The sequence below is a fragment of the Myodes glareolus genome, chromosome 10, assembly GCF_982192425.1.
Source record: "Myodes glareolus chromosome 10, mMyoGla1.1, whole genome shotgun sequence".
Lineage (NCBI taxonomy): Eukaryota > Metazoa > Chordata > Mammalia > Rodentia > Cricetidae > Myodes > Myodes glareolus.
This window is the reverse complement of record NC_142035.1, coordinates 49,812,838-49,832,739: the sequence shown is the minus strand read 5'-3', so window position 1 is coordinate 49,832,739 and position 19,902 is coordinate 49,812,838. Positions and strand designations below refer to the sequence as shown.

At 40.9% G+C, this 19,902-nt stretch overlaps 1 protein-coding gene across 3 annotated transcripts in view; it reads left to right on the top strand.

The window, feature by feature from the left end:
- The window catches only part of Tmem87b (transmembrane protein 87B), a 42,493-nt gene extending 23,008 nt beyond the window's left edge, over positions 1-19,485 (top strand). For 2 of the 3 annotated variants that reach the window (XM_087911220.1, XM_087911218.1), the window contains exons 12-19: positions 3,115-3,221; positions 3,299-3,357; positions 5,726-5,829; positions 9,353-9,426; positions 11,407-11,477; positions 14,029-14,081; positions 15,295-15,325; positions 16,272-19,485. In XM_087911220.1, coding sequence (XP_087767346.1) covers positions 3,115-3,221; positions 3,299-3,357; positions 5,726-5,829; positions 9,353-9,426; positions 11,407-11,477; positions 14,029-14,081; positions 15,295-15,325; positions 16,272-16,331 — 559 coding nt within the window. In that variant the 3' untranslated portion in view covers positions 16,332-19,485. Of the gene's footprint in view, positions 1-1,185; positions 1,260-3,114; positions 3,222-3,298; positions 3,358-5,725; positions 5,830-9,352; positions 9,427-11,406; positions 11,478-14,028; positions 14,082-15,294; positions 15,326-16,271 lie in introns of all 3 variants that reach the window. The other variant, XM_087911219.1, reaches the window with a different exon arrangement.
- The last annotated feature ends 417 nt before the right edge of the window (positions 19,486-19,902 follow it).

Genomic DNA, 19,902 nt, shown 5'->3' with positions numbered 1-19,902 from the left:
ATATGGTGGGGGGTTATGGCAGATGAGGCCATGGGGAAAGATGTAATGAAAGATGTAAATGATATAACCATGGGTCCTGTGCAGTCTCTGCAGTGGCTTCTTAGAGATGCTTACCTTCCTGTGGAGGAGAATGAACAGAAATAGACACCTCTGGAGTTAGGATGATAGAGCTGCAGTAGAGGTGGAGCAACTCCACCCTCAGCGTACAACTCTGCCTTGATGGCCTGTTCTATGCCACTGTGTATTTAGAAAGGACCCTGGGCTGCCCCTTTTGAAATTACCTATTTTCTAAAGTAGTTTGTGCCTGGAGTTTTTGACAAGTCAGGGGATATGCCCTTGCATTAAGCAATTGAACTTCAGACTTCTCATCCAGAAGAATTTTGTAGCTGGGTGTGATGGTACATGACTTTAATACTAGTACTTGGGAGGCAGAGACAGCTGATCTCTAAGTTAGAGGCCAGCCTGAGCTTCAAAGAGAGTTCAAAGACAGCTAGGTCTGCTTAAAGAGACCCTGTCTCAAAACAAACAAATAACATTGTGCTGTTTTCTCTTGGGACTTACAGATAAATATTCCAAAAATTTTTCCTTAACCCTCCATAGGGTGATTCGTTGGGAAAACATTCAGATAGTAACTGGCAGAAATTTTCAAGGAAAAAGCTCTGTATTTTCTGATCCCATCTCTGTGTTAATGTGGGCATGCTATCTATCTCCTTTGGACAGCATTGACTTCATTACCTTCCCATACAGTGAGTCAACAGAGTGGAGAGGTAGAAAAAGCAAGGTGACAGGTTTAATTTACTCGGTGTTCATAAAGAAATCCAGAAATTAAAATTATCCTGTACAGTACTGAATGGTGACCAGAAATAAGTTACTATAATAGCCCTTTCCTTTGAATCTGAATTTGCCAAGTATTCTGTCACCTGCTGTTTGGTCATTTTTACCACTGTAAAGTAAGAAGTTGAAGTCCTGGGTGGTTACGGATGACAAGCAGATGTAAGCAGGGCTAAATACAAAATTGATGGTTTGGGGCAATGACCTTGCTTTCTTTGATTTTGATGAACCTAACACAAAAGCAGTTAATCCTGTAAGAATCTTAACTGACAAAAATTCAAAATTGGTAGTCTTTCTTATGTCTCCCCATATCCCTTTTGCTGCTTGGTTATTTGTTTTGCTGTTTTGCTGCAGGCGAATGACTCTGATCTTGTTCTCCTGGCCAGCCTGCCTCTCTCTCTCCTTGACTCGGGCTTGTGCTGGTGGATATCCTTTTCTTACTGCGGCAGCATGCTTCCCTGGCTCTCTCCACCTTGTGGAGCCTGTGCACTTTCATTACTGCTTTCTCTTCTGCAGGGGGTAGCGGTGGGGTAGTTAAACTTGACCCAGTTAAACAGTGTCTTGGTAAGTAAAGGCTTAGGCAGTTTCAAATTTACTTTTGATATTTTTAACCCTGTGACTTAATGCTTTGGGATGATCTAACAAGAACGAATTTGTTTGTTTCATCTGATGTGTTTCAGGAGTACAGTGTGTTTGCACTTTTGTAGGGCCTCACGGTAGGGCCTGCTTGATTGGAGTGTGTTACTTTAGAAGCTGATCTTGTCAGCCATAGTGGTACACATCTTAATCCCAGCACTTGGAGGCAGGCAGAAGGATCTCTGAGTTCCGGACCAGCCATGGCTACACAGTGAGACCCTTTCTCAAAGAAAATTTTTTTAATTAACTAAAATTTTTTAAGAAAGAGGGGGAAAATATTTGTTGTAAAGTATTGGATATCTAGAATGATTGAACGAAAACTTTTTTTAAGTATCTATTTTTTTAATTTATTTATTTATTTATTTATTTATTTTTGAGGCAGGGTTTCTCTGGCTGTCCTTGAACTCTTTCTGTAGACCAAACTGGCCTTGAACTCACAGAGATCTGCCTGTGTCTGCCTCCCAAGTACTGGGATTAAAGGTGTGCACCACCACCACCCAGCTTTTTGAAGTATTTAAGTCTTTTAAAGAGGTACAAATTCAAAGCTTGCCCTGCTCTCTGTCGGTATTTGGTTCATAAATAAAGGTTCCTGGTGTGTCCCCAAGGAGGAACTCGGCTGCATGAGCAGAGACCTGCAGACTCTGCTGACTTCAGGAGTCAGCAAGGAAATCTCTCTGTTTCCTCTTTCTGGATAGTATTAGCCTTACTTGAGCCTGGTACTCTTGGAAAGCAACCAATGCAAAATCTTCCCTCAACCATTTGTTTTCTGGAAAAGGCTATTGTAAAACAGCTCCCTTTCGGAGGACTTGGTCCTGGATGTTCCTGTTTTAGCTGACTAAGCCAGACCCAGGCTCTCCAAATTCCCATTCTTTGCCTTATGAATGATTAGCTAAACCTTCCGTCTCCTTATCTAATCAAGACAAAATACTAACTTTACCAAACTTAAAGACTTTTTTCTCCAACATCCTTGAACCCACTGTCAGCCCGAGCCAGTACCTACCTCTTTAAAGGGCCTCATAAGAACTAACAGTCCCCCGGGAAAGACTTGTGTGTTGTCACTGTGCCCGGCCAACTCCCTCTGCTTGCATCCTTCCGTCCACAGGTCTTTTCTCCCTGGCCTTTAAGTTGCTTGAATAACTTACATGCCCTTGTCCTTCCAAGAGATGTCTCCTTAAACTCAGGCTTATTTTCTTTGTCAGTTTTTTAATTTATAAAAAGGAATTGATAGATGCCCTAACTCCTCAGTTATGGCTATTTAGAGAATAACATAAGAACCAACTAGAAAAAGAGAACAAGAAGGCAACAGAAATGGTGTCATAGGTAGCAAGAGGTGTCTTAGCTGAGGGTTTCTGCTTTGACTGTGTACACTACACTGCCCTGTATCACAGGAATACATCACAGGTTTTCTTGCCTTTTTTCCTTAAAGTCTGTTTATTCATTTTAGACAGTGGAAATTGTATATAGAAAACTGTGTAATTAATTGTAATTTTAGAATGGTATAGATTAAGATTCATTTTCTGTGTTCTGTTTTTTAAGAGTTGTATTTAGCACTGCTGTGTTTGGGATTATAGTTTAAGGTTCTTACTGTATTTTCTTTTAACTATACTTTGCCATTTTCCATGTTTTTCCTTAACTAGTTTTTCACATTTTTATAAGTTTGGCACAGACTATGAAGACTCTAAGGCTAAGAAAGAACACAGTGAAATTTTCATTGTATAGGCATTTTACAAATACACTCATCTTTGCTGTGCTAGGTAAGCTATCTGTGCCTCTTTCTAAAACAACCCATTTCAGTGTTGTATGTTCTTTCAAAGGTGACTTTGTCTTTCAGCTTCTATAGTGTTTATGGTGTGGACAACAAAGACCTTCAGAATGGCAAAATGCCAATCAGTAAGTAAAATCTTAAGTATTTTAAAATTTAATTAAATTATTGGCTAGATAATTAAAGTGGTTTGTTATGGGGTATTTGTACATTGTGTGAAGGTGTATTGCTGTGACTGGTGTAAGAAAAAGTTGAACAGCCAATAGCTAGGCAGGAGTTATAGGTGGGATTTATAGGGGAGAGAAAGGAAGAGGAGAAGGAATCTAGGTGCACAGGAGATGCCAGAAGACATGGAGAAGAAACAGGAGGTTCAAGGTGGAAAAGAGGTAACACCATGCGATAGAACATAGATTAATATAAATGGATTAATTTAAGTTATAAGAGTTTAGGAACAACCCTAAACTAAGACTGAGCTTTTATAACTCAAAAGAAGTCTCTATATTATTATTTGGGAGCTGGCTGGAGAGACAGAAAAAGTCTTGTTACTTATGGCATCCAATGTAGGATGCCAAATGATTTTTTTTGTAGGCTTAGTGACTGCACATAAATCTACTGATATTTTAATTTTGATGATAAAAAATTTTATCATAATTTAATTTTGATGATGTGGGGCCATCATCAGTGGCCCCACAGCTCCCTCAGTGCCCCACCAGCCACTCAGGCTGTGGCCTGGCAGGGCTTCTGGTTCTACTTTTCTGACTGTACTATGTAGGTTTAAATTAGGCCTTCTTACAGCTGCAATATGTAGGTTTAAATTAAGTCTCTATTGTTCTATTTATCAATAAGACCCAGGAGTCAAAGGCTGGGGTAAAAACCTGCTAGCATAGAAAGGCTGAGTAACAACTAGCTTGGCCTTGAATTTTGGCTAGAGACACCACAAGAGACGTGTCTTTTTATTTAGACAAAAGGGGGAAATGTTATGGGTTATTTTGATCACACTCTTAACATTCCTGAGACTGCCCAATAAAATTATGGTCTAAATCTGGGCAGAACCAGCAAATGGCTTTCTGAAATTGGCCTTTGAGAAGCCAAAATTTGGATAGAAAAGATACTTGGGAAGGAAAGGGTAGGGACTTGGAACCTTTTGGTTCTGGGAAGAGAGAAGAGCAGCATCTCTTAACATCTCTTGTGGCATCTCTGGCCTAAAACAGGGTTAGCTAATTGCTACTCAGTCTCTCCGAGCTATCAAGTTTTACCCCAGCCTTTGACTCCTGACTCTTATTGATAAACAGAATGATAGAGACTTAATTTAAACCACATATCATGGCCGTGGAAGAGCCAGGGCTGTGAGACAGGAAGCTCTGCTATGCCTTTGCCTGATGGGGTGCTGACTGAGCAACTGTGGGCTGCCGACGATAATTAAAATGTGAGTAGATTGATATGCAGCCACTAAGCCGACAAAAAAAATCAATGGTTAATTAAACTATTAAAGTGTTTAAATTAATTATTCGAGTAGTTATTGTTTTTAATTATACTGTTGTAGAATTTCAAAGAATTTAGTTTGTAAAGTAATAATTTTCTTGAGTTTTTCCCTTTTACTTTGACTTTTTTTTGTAGAGTTATTAAAAGTTTTTTCTCTTTTAAATAACTCTGAAACTAGGGGTGGATCTCAGTTGGTAGAATGCTTGTCTCACATTAGCAAACCCTGGTTTAATCCCAGTGCCATATAAACTCTCAGTAGTTGAATAATCCTGTAATCCCAGCTTCAGGAACAGGAGGATCAGAAATTCAAGGACAGCCTGAGCTTGAACTTATATTTGAGCCTGTATCACAACACCAAAAATACATAAATATTTGAGCAAGTTCCTCTCAGATTTGTTATCCCCTTTTCTTAACTTCTTTTTATGTATTTGAAAAGAAATTTTGTGCCCCCTTTCTCCCTTTTTTTTTCTTTTTACCTCTTGGTGCTAGAGATGGCACCCGGGGCATTATACATGCTCTGCTTCACAGAGCTACACCCCAGCCTGACTTTGTACCTAATGGAACTACACACCTAAGGTGAGGTGCTGCTTTGATATCACACCTAGTATTGGCTTTGGAGAGATGCCCCCTACTTCATCTCAGTTCTCACTCAGAACCTCTTTCTTGAAATCACTGATGTACTCACAAAGGGCCCAGGTACCCTCATCTGCTGCCGTGTAAGAAACAATTGAAGGAAAGAAGCTGAACTTTGGTTGGCATATTTCCCTCTTGAAATTTTCTACTTGAAGTTACATGTTTTGATTTTTTTTTTTACTAAATCTTTCTGTTTGTGAAGGGAATTATGTATTACCTTTAGAAACAATACTTACCGTAGGTTTCCTTAGAAGAAAATTGTTACTTGTTTACTTGCTAGGCAGGCTGGAGAGATCTCAGTACTCCTGTGTATTCTTTGAATGAACATTTGCACACTTAACAGAAAGTTGACAGTTCATGTTTGGATCATCCTTGTTCTAGGATTGGATGGAGCTCTGGGTTGATGATGCATTTTGGAGCTTCCTCTTTTCACTCATCCTTCTTGTGATAATGTTCTTATGGAGGCCATCAGCAAATAATCAGAGGTAACAACTCGGGGAATTATGACTCGGATGCATTTGTTAGCTACCTTCTGTGCTGTTGAGAACCTTAGGAGGCTCAGCTCCTAGGAAGTGTTAGGAAATCCAGAACTGTTAAACACAAAGGCCTTTTTTCCCCCAAGGAAGGGAAATGATGCCTGTTCATTCACCTGGAAGGCAGGAGTGGGTATTGTCAAACAACCTGGTGATCTTTTGCTATTCTATGGAGCCAGCCTTTACTTGAGTCCTCCAAAATCCTAAGCTGTTTCGACCCTAATCCTGAACTTTGTCTCTCAGTGAATAGAGCCCTTCCTTATGAAAGAGGCCTCATGTACTTTGCATCCTTCAACAATAAAAGTTCCCCTTATACTTATTACAGTTCTTCCTCCTTCCTCCTTACACCCTTGTCCTGACTATCAATAGAATTCTTATTGCAAAGGTCAGAGGTGCTTTCCTATAGAGGTATGCTTTGCAAGGGAGTTTTGATATAGCCATCCCTGAAGCTTTGTTGTGTTAATTGTTACATGGAGACTTTCCCCCAACGTTTTACTGTGCTTAAATGTGTAAGAAAAAGAAACCTTGAGGTCAGACTGAAGTTTTGACCTGCCACCTACTAAAGTAGTGCTGACCCGAGTTTCATCCTTTCCCTCACACAGTCATTTCCCTGCTGGTCTTAATGCTTGCAGGGACCCCACACACATGAAGAGTGCTGGGAAGTACTTGGTTTTTAAGCAGCTGTATAATCAAGTGAGAAAACAGGCATAGCAAATGGAAGACAGTAAGAGGCGTTAAGCAGTCCAGAAGGAAGATAAAGACTCTGTGAAGAGCCAGGAGGTGGTGGTGCCTTTAATTCCAGCACTCGGGAGATAGAAGCAGGCAGATCTCTTTAAGTTCAAGGCTAGCCTGGTCTACAGAGTGAGTTCCAGGACAGGCTCCAAAGCTACACAGAAAAATTCTGTCTCGAAAAACAAAACTAAACAGATTCTGTGAAGAGCCAAAATTTATGGAAAAGCTTTAAAATAGCAATAGCACAGTGAAAGATTGAGATGGAGAGAATATACATTTGGGGAGAAAAGTCATGGTACATAGAAGTCAGCAAAGTATGCAGTATAGCTAGTATGGCAGGGGCAGCATTTTTTACCCTCTTTTGTTTTATTTATCCCATGTGTCTTTCACTTCGTGCATCTTGATCCCATTCATTTCCCTATCCTCTCACATCCACCCTCTGCCCCTATAACTCCCCTCAAAATAATTTAAGAGAGAGATAAAAAGAAAAAAATTAAAAAGCTCTTCATGGAAGGTGCCGTATGACAGAGTGTGTCACACAGTAAACCTCTTTGTCCATATATCTTTACTTGCAAGTGTTTGTGGCAGAGTCATTTGATCAGGTTCAAGGCCTCTGGTTTCTGCTGCACTATCAATGCAGGGCCCTCGTTAGTACTCTTCTGGGATATCTTGTTGTTGCCCTGTGTTGTGGAGATCCTGTGGCTTTGGTTCTGTGGGTCAGGTCTCTTCACATGCTCCAGCAGATTATAAGTGGTGGATGTTGAAGCAGGTCAAGTCAACCCTGGTTCTTGCTCGCCAGTTCTCCCCTATCGTCACCACCAGGGTGAGCTCTCCCGCATTGCCCTAGCTAATTCACCCTTGCAGCAGTGAGCAAGGGGTGGGGCCGGTTCTCCTGCTTTCACATCCTCAGGGTCAGCTCTTCCACACCTGCACCATCAGGACCCGCTCTCCTGTGTTCAGGGGCAGCATTATTATCCCACTTTCTTGGAAGTGCTTTTGGTTTAGAATATTTGCATAAATTTTACTGACTAAAAATCCTAATCTGAAATCCAGGATCCACAGAGCCAGAAACTTCTAGAGCACTGGTCTGATGCTTAGACAGGTAGATCTGCAGTTTGAGAGTCAAGGTATTCAGCCTATTCTTTATTTCAGGAAAACTGGACAGGGAGAGCGGGACTGAATGGCACAGGACTGAGTTCCAGTTCAGAAATCTGTATTTTGTACTGTGGTGGCAGCCAGTCCCACCTTCTGCCTACCTTCTTCTCCAAGGAGAGAACTATTGAGTTTCTTATGTATCCCTCTAGGGAAAATGAGACAGGCATACTAGGAAATGTGTTTCCTTCTTTCTTTAACAAATAATGGGCCAGTGAGGTGGCTCAGCAGGTAAAGGCTCTTTCTATCACGTCTGTGGACCTGAGTTCATTGCCTGGGACCCACTTGTTGGAAGGAGAGAACCAACTCCTCAAAGTTGTCCTCTGACCTTCAATTATGTGAGCACATGCACACACACAAATAAATAAATAATAAAAATTTAAATAACTGGGCATGTTGGGTCAGAGCAATCAGGAAGCAGAAGCTCTGTGAGTTCAAGGCCAACCTGGGATACACATCAAGACCCTATCTTTAAGAGAATTTTTAAACTGTGCATTGGTGGTACATGCCTTTAATTCTAGCACAGGCAGAAGCAGGTGAATCTCTGAGTCAAGGCCAACCTGGTTTATAAAGCGAGTTCCAGAACAGCCAAAGAGAAACCCTGTCTTAAATCCCCTCCCCAAAGAATTAAAAATAAATACTCTTCTACGCTTTTCTTTTTAAAAATATATCTCTGTATCACTGTGGATAGATGCATCACAGTAACCAGGGGACTTTTGCTATTACCAGCAATATTTCCTGAATGCTTTTGGAGGCACTTATCTTTGAAAAGATGTTTAATATATGATGTATTTAATAATTAAAATAGAAAAATTCTTAGAGGATTCTAAAATGTAAATGTTTGTTAGTTTAAATATAGATTCTTTTGGTGATATGAATATAGAACATTAGCCCTCTAAATGTAATGCTTTTTTTGTCTATAAACATTTTCTCGGGCTGAAGAGATGGCTCAGAGGTTAAGAGCATTGCCTGCTCTTCCAAAGGTCCCAATTCCCGGCAACCACATGGTGGCTAACAACCATCTGTAATGGGGTCTGGTGCCCTCTTCTGGCCTGCGGGCATACACACAGAAAGAATATTGTATACATGATAGATAAATAAATAAATAAATAAATAAATAACATTTTCTCCTTGAGGGCTAAAGAGAAAGCTCAGTGGTTAAGAGCACTGGTTGCTTTTGCAGAGGACCCAGGTTTAGCTCTTACTACCTACACAGCTGCTCACAACCACCTATAACTCCAGCTCCAGGGCATCTGATCCCCTTTTCTGACCTTTGCAGACATCAGGCATGCAATGTATTTAATAATATATATGCAATTATATTCATACACACAATCTTTAAAAAAAATTCCTCCTTGCTATATAGGACAATGTATAGAAATAAATTTTGTCATCAACAGTAGTTTTGAGAAAGTATTTGATCTTATTTAATTTCACAAATCAGATTAGCACTTTCCTTTTGTTATAAACACGCTAAAATGAGATGGGAGATTAGTTATTATCTTAATGCATTAGAAACTTGGACAGTACAGCTTTTTATATGCTATGACTGACAGTGGTCAGGTTTAAAGACTCCTTTGTTTTTACCTAGGTATGCCTTCATGCCTTTGATAGATGATTCTGATGATGAAGTTGAGGAATTCATGGTAACATCTGAAAATTTAAGTGCGTGATGTGTGGGGTTGTTTTTTTTTTTCGAAATGACTATTATACATATTTTAAGAAAAAGAAATTTTTACTTGAGATGTAAGGTCGCATGTATTGTTTAAAATCTTTCCTATGAGGACTGGGGAAATGTCTCAGCTTGTAAAGTGTTTGCCTTACAGGCATAAGGATATGAGTTCAGTCCCCAGAACGAATGCTTTAAAAAAAAAATGCTAGGTAGCATGCATGTTTAACCCATGTGCTGGGGAGGCAGGTCACTGGCCAGCCAACCTGGCCTTGGCTGATTCCAGGCAAGTGTAAGTGGGTGGTACCCAAGGAACAACACCAGAGGTTGTACACACACACACACACAGGTGCCCAGCACCCATACACACTGGGGAGGTAGCTCAGGAGTGTTTGCTAAGTACATATGAGAAATTGAATTTGGATCGTAGCGCCTACATAAGAGCCAGGTGCAACACCATGCTTAGAGTTGGGGATAGAGGGGAGAGGCAGTGTAAACAGACAGGTCTGTTTAGCCAGTCAGTCTTCCCGAAATAGTGAACTGTAGGCTAAGTGAGAGACGCCACCACCCCCACCCTGAAAAGAAATAAGGTGGAGAATGATAAAGGAAGACATCCATTGAAAGGTTTCCTGCATGGTAAACAGTGAACAGAAGACTTGGACAGGCAGTGTGCACATTGAAAGTGCTCAGTGTTCTCAGTAATCGAGGACACAAGACAGCAGTAAGCTACTACAACCCCCACTGCTCACAGTCAGCGTGACTGATAGCCAGTTGGAGAGGACTCCTCACACACTACTTACTACAAGTCATGGACAGTGTAAAGTCTCTTAAAGAGAAGTGTGACACACCCACATCGACACATGTGCATATTTTTTTAAAAAAAATCTAAAACTTTAATCAATATGAAGAAAATAATTTTCATATCATATTTTTACCATAAGCATACCCTGCTGTTTATATGTCAAGCAAGTAAAAATTTCTAAGATCCATGTGTGTGTGTTGGGGTGTTAGGATAAAACCTAGGGCTTTACACATTCTAGGCAAATGCTCTACCCCTGAGATATATTCCAAGCTCCCAAGATGTCTTATTTTTGAAATACTGTAAGCCTTACACATTTGTCCTTAAGCTTTAAATTGATTAGGGAAGTATATATGCTTGAGCTCCTCCGTAGGTGCATTTTAGACCAGCAAGTTGAAAACCTGCTTGTTGTGAAATCCAGTTACCAGAACCTAAGCCTGGAGGCTACTACTCAGTGAATTAGGCCAGGGACAGAAAGGCAGACAAGCATGTTCTTACCAATAGAAAAGCAAAACAGTTGATCTTGAATGCAGGGAGTAACAGGTTGAGGTGAGGAGAAAAAAGCAGGAACAATAATGGACAACAGTTATTTAAAATGGACAGAATTCAGCTGGGCAATAGTGGTGCAGGCTTTAATCCCAGCACTCGGGAGGCAGAGATAGGCGGATCTCTGTGAGTTCGGTGCCAGCCTGGTCTACAAGAGCTAGTTCCAGGACAGGCTACAAGAAACCGTCTCGAAAAACAAAGGGGGTGGGGAGCAGAATTCAAGTTAGACGGAAGGACAAATTCTAGTAAGGGTGACTACAGTTTTTAATTCATTGTCCTTTCAAATAGCTAAGGAGGGCTTCATTCCCAGCACAGAGAAATGATCATTTTGAAGTGACATTTGACCAATTGCCCTGATGTCTTTCTGACACACTGTGTATGTGTGTGGGTTGAAATACCACTATATCCATAAAACGTTCAAGTGGTACATATCAATTCAAAAGCCTATTAGCTTTCCCTGTGCCTCTTTTCTAACTCCAAAACGGCATATTAAAGCTACTCTCCTGGTCAAAGTGGCTACTGCTTACTCTTTAAAAAATAATCTTTTTTCTTATTGGGGTATTAAGTGTGAGGATAAAGCAAAGTATAATTTGTAATCTTTTATATGTCTCTATGATGTTTATCATTGTAGCTGAAGGAATAAAACTAAGAGCCTCAAAAACAGTTTCGAATGGAACAGCTAAACCTACTTCTGATAATTTCGTGAGTATCTGTGTATTTAGTGGATCTCTGTCTGATACTTTAGAGTCTGCCATGTCAGAGTCGCTGGTCGTCAAAGGAGTTTTTGCTAAGGTTTGTTGTTATTAACTAGCTGTGTCCAGGCGCTGGTGCGAGTTCAGGCCCATGACTGCAGTGTCACTGCTGTCTGTCCTTATTTGTCAGGTTCTGTGCTTGGGCCGGCATCCCAAGGTCGGGTGCGGGCTGGAGGTGCAGCACCTCAGGCTTCCCAGCCCTGTTGGGTCTCAGTCCATGTCTGTCCAGGGCTCTCCCAGACTCACACCAGGTGGAGAGGCTTTGTCTTGGTAAAGTCAGTGGTAGCTCTTCAGCACATCCAGGCAATTTCTTCTGTAGGTGCGTTAGATCCAGGTTGTCACCTGTTGAGAAGAGGATTTATGTCCTGTTCACTTTCCAAAACAACAGACTTCTAAAACCATGAAAGCATAAATCAAATATAGACCTTAAGGCAGGGATGAGTTTATAAACTATTTTATTCATTTTTATGTATAAAAGTGTTGTCTGCACGTATGTGCGTCGTGTATGTGCCTGGTGCCCTCAGGTCAGAGGAGAGAATCAGAGCCTCTGAACTGCAGATATGGTCGATTGTGAGCCACCACTGGGGTGCAAGGAACCAAACCCAGAGCTCACTCTGTAGACCAGGCCGGCCTCAAACTCACAGATCTGCCTGCCTCTGCCTCCCAAGAACTGGGAAAAAAGACCTGCACCACCACACCTGGCTCAAAGATGAGTCTTAAAACACCTTACACATGTGCTGTGCATACACGTGATGGTGGTGACAGCTGAGCAGAATGAACCTTACACGTTCTTGCACTCTGCTGCCATGGAGTGATACATAGAATTACATACGTGTGGGCGTTCCCCAGGGAAGTGCTCTGTGGCAGTCAACACTCTTCTCAGTTGGATTTGACAAGTTCTCTTATTTTTACTTTGGCAGTTGTAAAATGTATCCTTTGAGTAGTTTCACGGTAATTTAGAAACCTCTAGTTTTACTCAGTTTGTATTAAAGCTGCAGATAGAGCACTCTTAATTTGAGAATTCAAAGCCCCCAAATTTTTGAGCACCAACATGACACCACAATAAAAACCTGCTGTGAAACTTTATGTCGTATACCAGATTCTTCCAAATACTGTGTAAAGTTGCCTTCACTTCTGTGTGCAAAGTAGATGAGTCATAAATGAATTTTCACTGTGTGTATGTAAATACTTGGAAATATAAATATGAAATTCTGGCCCCAAGAATTTCAGATGAGGGAGGGATGCTTAAGCTGTGCTAATGGTTCCAACTTGTTAGTACCCTTGTGGCTATGTGTATCAGTTTATTTAAAACTCGGTAGTCACAAATATGTCACTAGAATCAGTGTTGTCGACTTTTGATCAGAAATTAGAGGTCTTATATTTGTCGTTACTAATTTCTACCTAGGACCAGAAAGAGGACTCTGTTGCCTTGTCTCAGTCAGCAAGGTGCTCATTGCTGCAAGTAGAATGGCCCAGATAGCCTGGTGCACAGGGAAGAAAACTAGATTTCAGTGTAATAACTAGAAGTAAATTTCCTTTTTAAAAAAAAACTTATTTATTATGTATACAGTGTAAATTTCTATTAGAAGAGAAAACCTCTACCTACTCCAGCTGATTGGCCTTCCTTGTCTGGAATAGGAATATGAATGCTCCATTTCAGTGCTTTGCTAAGGTTAGAGCATTGTCCATTATTGTTTCCAATTGAATATAAATATAAACCCAAGAATGTGTACAAATTAGGCGTAAAGAGGGATAGAGGCAAAAGCAGTGGACCTTGCCATTTTCTGCCTTACAAATCAATTCTCCATTTTTAGTTTGACTTCTTAAGTCAAAAAAGAACAAGCCCTTTCCGCCATCTTGGTACCTGTGGAGGTGAGGGAAGTTCTTGCTGTTGACCTTAGAGGCAGATTCCAGGGGCCTGCTAGAAACGGCAGGCCATTTCAACTGGCTATAAATGAAGTCTCCAGAACCAGAGAGAGCACACAGCTGTTCTTTAAATTGAAGGTGTTTATGCCCGAGATGAAACTGAGTTCTTCTTGGGAAAGAGATGTGCTTATGTGTACAAAGCAAAAAACACAGTAGCACCTGGAGGCAAAGTAAGCGATCTGGAGAAAAGTAACTCAGGCCCATGGAAACAGTGGCATGGTTCCTGCCAACTTCTGAAGCAACCTTCCTACAAAGGCCATTGAACACAGAATTCATGTGATGCTGTACCCTTCCTGGATTTAAACCAATGAAAAGTAAATAAATAAAAGTGGGCGCAGGGAAGATCAGTAATATTTTCAGTTAAAACCAAGAAACAGAAAAATCAGTAATGTTCTGTCTGTTTATGAAATACTGTCACACTTGTGTGTGACATCCTAAGCCAGCACATGTAGCAACTAACAGATCCCATGCATCTGATCTAAGTTTGCAAGTTTAAAAACATGTTACCAAAAAAAAAAATCTATGTTTTCAGGTGATGTTTAGCAAATACTAAATGCAAATATTTATTTCTACAGGATGAAGATTTGAAGTGGGTGGAAGAAAATATTCCCTCTTCATTCACAGATGTGTAAATATCCTCTGTTCTAAGTTTGAACCTGAGGCTGTAGTTTAAGGAGATTTTATTGGATGTTTCTCAAAGCATGCATTTGTGCGTGTGTGTGCACACGCGTGCGCCTGTATGTGTGTGTGTGTGTGTGTGCGTGTGTGTGTATGTAAACTTCTTGCAGAACTGATCATAGCCCCAACCCCTTTCCACTGTACAGCCATTTCAGTACTAGCGACCTGCAACCAATTCATCCTCTTCCTGGTTACAGTTTTCAGAATCTTTTTATTTCATTTTATTTTTTTACCACAGAAAAGTTCAGGCATGTAAAACTATTTTTTACATCCATTTGTATATGTAAAGGTCAGGTGAGAATCTGTAGAAGTTGGTTCTCTCCGTCCATATGGGCCTAGGAATCTTAGTTCAAGTCCCCATGTGGTGGCGTCCTTAGCCCCTGAGCTGTTTTACCAGCTCGAGCTTTCACGACTTCAGAGGGAGTCTGCTTCCGTTGTCACCCTGTGTGTATTGTGGACTTCATTTTGTGTGGTAGTTTTATTTTTTAAATATTTGCTTTTTTTTTATTTTCCTCATTAGCATCAAGGTTCTTTACATTTCATCCCTGAATACTGAGAATTTTAGATGTGTTTGCATCTGGCACAGCAGACAAAGACAGGAAGTTCAGTCCCAGGCCTGTGGGGTAGAAGGCGAGAGCCAGCCCCTGAGTAGCCTTCTGATGTCCACACCTGTGCTCCCAGGCACACACACCTGCTAACATGTGTAGTAAATAAATACATCTCCAAACAGATGTTCTCCAGAAAAAGAAATACTATGTCTGATAATGAGCTTCTCTCATTTTCACAAAAGCACGGAATTTAGTTTTGTAGTTAAAATGGCAGATACCCAGCCAATTGTTAAAAGTAAAAGAATAGCCAAGGATTGAAAAGTAAATAGGGAGTGGGGTGTGTTTGAACGCTCCTGTGAGTTCAGCCCACTGCCCCAGTGCCCTTGTAGTACCAGCTTGTTTCTATTTAAAGTTCAGATCTTTAAAATATTTCTGTTAACTTTAGACTGAACTTTTTCAAAGGAACGTGCATTCAGGAAATTACACACTTCCTATAATCAGAAGGCAGAACTCTGCCAGTCCACCAAGCCCCGGTCCCTCCCAGATGCCCTGCTGCCCCACAGCTCTGGCTGTAGAGTTCTTGTAGAGCTCACTGTTATTTCTCTCTTGTTTCAGAGCTCTTCCAGTGTTAGTGGACTCAGATGAGGTAAGCCTCCTTTTACAAATTTCCTTAGAACTGTTTCTGTTTTTACAGTGTATTTCAGAAGTTAATTCTGAAAATAACCTTTTGAAGCAGTTACCAACTAAGCAGACAGAAGGACACAGAGCTGGCTTGAAGTGTGAAGGATTGTGGGCTAAGATTCACTGCAGGCAGAAGCAGGATAAAAGATGCTTGTTATAAATGAAGAGAAGAGGCGTGAGGTTTTTGTTTGAAAGTCTGTGATTTTCTGTGTGTCCGTTGTTTAGCTTCTGACACGTATAATGTATAGGAATAGTTTCCAGCTTTACTTACTAAGCATGAAATTTAAATAAAGGGCTGTGTGGGGGGTTAGTTTTTGGTCAGCTAGACATTGCAGGGTAGCCCAAGGCAGGGTTCATCTTCAGTATATGGATTAAAGGATAAATGGTGAAGCCATGGCTCATACAGAGGAGGGGCGGCTATTAGCAGCTGGTGTGCTCTGTTACCAGTAGAGCATAAGAATTGGAAGGGAGGTGGCTCTGAAGCAGTGCTGTGTTCCTCTGTGGCAGGATGACAGGGTGGAGCAGGCCTTCCCACACGACAGACTGTCGGATCTACAGCCCACAGGGATATGCTGAGAGGCTGTTTAGTGGTGCACTTAGTTCTTTCGACATGATAAATAATGTCTTGGGTCCAGTAACATGAGACAAACCTCACGTGAGATCCCTGTTAGCTCTGGTTCTGCCGCTTACAGAGAACCTAAACTCATTTGTAGGTTGAAGGAAGCTGACTTTTTCCAACTTTGACTGATTATTGACCTGTTGAATTATGTGGAGACCATAGTTTTTATCTTATACGTCCCCCAAAGTTAGGTCTATTAAAAAGAGTAAATATAGTAACTTGTGAGATTAAAACATCTTGGTAGGTTCTGGATGTAGCCTCAACAATTGACACTTATCTTTTCCCCCTCTAGGAAATTATGACCAGATCTGAAATAGCTGAAAAAATGTTCTCTTCAGAAAAGATAATGTGACTGGGACCTGCAGTTGAGTGATGGGAAAAGCTGGTCTCATCAAAGCTGACGGCTTCACTATGATACATGTTTTATTGTGTTGTCATGAAGATCTGTGTATGCAAATGAAGAATTCAGGTGTGGGAGGGTCCGCCACCCTCTTAAAGCCATCTTTAAAACTGACTCATAAAGTCAGTTTAATTGCCATTAAGTTACCTGAATTTGGAAATAATTTGATACATCTTAACCAAGTGTACACAGAGGCATGTTAGGTGACAGCTACAGGCATGCAGATTTGGGTCTCACATTTTCTCCAGAAAAAAGAATTTGTAGCTGGGCATGGTGGCACATGCCTGGCAGTTGAATCTCTCTGAAATCAAGGCCAGCCTGGTCTACATAATTCAAGGACAACCAGAGGGAGCTACTGAGTGAGACCCTGTCTCAAAAAACAAAACAAAAAATGGAAAAGATTCTCTATGACCACTCCTTCCCTCGCACCTTCGAGATTGATTCTCCTGAATGCTCCACAGCAGTGTTCATCTTTTGTAGTGATAACTTTATTCAATTTTTTTATACTGAAGTGACATAATATCGGAACGTGAGCATGTTCATATGTTTTATCTTGTCCCCTCTGTTGGGTGTACACAAAACTCTTATTTGTAAATACCACCATGCACTGCATGTCATGGAGTGTGAGCTCAGGGGAACACAAGTGCACAAAGAGAGACGTCTTGAGGATACATCCAAAGATTTGCAGGCTATGGGTACACGTGCTGCTGCTAATTCCGCTGTGACCCCTGGCCATGTGGCTCCCCAAAAGCACTTTCTTCCCAGCCTCTTGGTGCACCATTCCTTGTGAGCCTTGTGGGAACTTGCACAGTATCAGGTTGGCTACACGTTCTCGGTGTTTTCCGTTTCAGGATAAAAGCATCTAACTATACCATGCATCAACATGTAATTAACCAGCCCTCAATCATATTTTACACCTTGTTTTGTTAAATTATGTTCATAATATATGATTGAAAATTTCTATTCTAATGTTTTTTAAATATAGAATGTTGTAAACTTGAAAGGCACTTGAATGTAGTTTGGAAATGTGAATGCTTTGCTCCTCTCATGACCAAAGACACCAGGCTGGCAGACATTTAGTGATGAAAGGCAGGGTCTACGGCTTTTCTCTGGAGGACTTCTGGCCTTGTGAATTAGAATAATTTGGAATAATTGAGAAAACATGAAAATATGACCAGGAACACTTAACTACAACCTCGAGATTTTCACTTTGATGCCACAAAACAACCCTTTCTTTGAAAAGCTTACTCTTCTGAGTTTATTTCCTATGTACTCATTCCATAGGGGTTGGTAGAGATACATTTCCGTAGTTGTATCTCTTGAAAATTTCCCATAGTGGACACTGGGAAATTGTGTGGTGTTGGCAGCCCTGGTGGAGAGAGGCTGGTTTGCAGCCCCCTTGCTTCCTGGTGCTTCCCAGGGGAGAGTGGCCAATTCAGCCATGGTGGGGCCATTGCTTCTGTCAGTTTCTGCCAAAGTGATGGGCTTCTCCTGTCCACTATGCGTCCCTGCATGCTTGTATGTTTTGGCTTTGGCGTAGTCCACCTTCTAACCCAGTTGTTTGAGAACTGGAGACACCCTTGCAGGGTATGGGTCGGGGGCTGAAGGGTGCTGCGGTAGCCCAGGCTGATTGACATTAGACTTGTGACCCTCTTGCTAAGATTGCAGGCATGCACCACTGAAGCCCACTTCACATTTCTATTTAATATCCTGCCTTCATGGGATGAGGCGGTTGACCCACAACCCACACGCCTGCAGTTGATATTTCTGCTTATAACTAGCAGGGGTTACACATTGAGTGGGTCGGGGGGGGAGGAGTTGCTGGCCAGGGAAATGCTTTTGATACCACGTCAGTAATGTTTAAAAACAAAAAAAACAAATAAACCAGGAAAGACAAATGATGCTGCCTCTGGCCTAGCTCCAGGTTGAAATGAACACTTTTCTTTTCATCCAGAGAGAGTGGAGTTTCATCTTGACAACCTCACTAGAAATGTTTTGAAAGGGTGTGTGGTGTCTGTTGCATTTAGTGATAATTGTGCCAGGTGCTAATGTTTAGTGACCTGTGTTGAGCTTTTCTTGAGGGGCCTTCTTAGCCCCTGCCTGTGTCCCTACAATGTCGGTGTAGTTCACAGGGACTACCGGTCCACCCAGGGCTACCGTGCAGCTCTTCAACCTCCTTCCCCATCTGCTCCGAGGCTCCAGACAACGTTGGGACTTCCAGGTGCCCAGCTCAGTTTGCTCAAGATGCTGTTGGACAGACCTCCCCTTTAGTTGAGAGGTCTGGGGATAAGGCTCCAGTTTTGTGCTCAAAACTTCTTGTAATACAGTTCATGTTAGATTTTGATGATGTATGAGGTTTGCTTGAGACATTTTTCATGATTTGAATTAGGTTAATATTTAAATATGTGCCTTCCAGGGTAGTTAGAATATTTCAGTAAGAAACGAAAGATGGAAGTTGTAAGCTTGGGAGGTGGTAGGATGCCCCCATGCTTTTCCTGTTTGTTTGTTTTTTGGATTTTGTTTTGTTTAACTTTTCCTATCCTGTGGAAAGTGCCACCTTTTCCTCTGGATTATGGTACATCGTATTTAGATTACAATAATGTCAAGACTTGGCTTAAAGTGTACATACAAAGTTAATTTGTATACCCTTTTTCAAGGAGGTTTGGGGCTATTGACCTGGCTGTCTATGACTAAAGCTAAGAGAGGCCATGCTAGGTTCTGATACTCATGTCTGTGAGTGATTGACAGCATGCAGTAAGCAATACAAAACACCAAGCCTTACAACTGTCAGAGGAAGTCTAATATACAAAATTCTGAACATATAAATGTATTTAAGTGACAAAAATAGATTTTTTAAGGAAGTGTATGTCATAGGACAGGAACTCAATACTGTATTAAAGCTTCTTTAGAACTAGGAAAACATTCATTCTTTGGGGAGAAAGTTTAGATGTTAAAAATATATTCACTATTTAAAAAGATTAAGTTATTATTTGGGAGAAATTTCCTTGAATATATAAAAGCAATTCAAAGAACTTTTGTTTGAAAAACTTGTATTTTTATGCCTTAATATTTGTTTTTTGTAATAAATTGCTTTCTGATGTTTGAAGATTGTTTTCTGAGATTATCTGTTAATGCTACCTCATGAAAATCTGTAGAAAATGTGCTCTCCAGAAGAGGGCAGGGCATGGGATTCTTTAAAAGGAAGGTACAGCTAAAAGTCAGAAAAATATTCAGCCTTAGTTGTGCTAGAACAGAACAAAATGGAAATATTTAAATCAAGTTAACCTAAGTTTGCACACCTATGTGTGTATTTATATGCGTCCATGTGTCGTCTCTCAGTCTAATGAAATGAAAGTACTTATTCATGATGACATCATTGACTCAGTCTTTGTGAAATATCCAGCAATGTCTAAGACCTTTGAATGATGTCAGATCTCTTGATATTTTCAAAGATGTCTCAAAATAAAGAGTAAGGTTTCCACACACACAAACTATAGACAAACTAAATGTCAGCACCAGACAA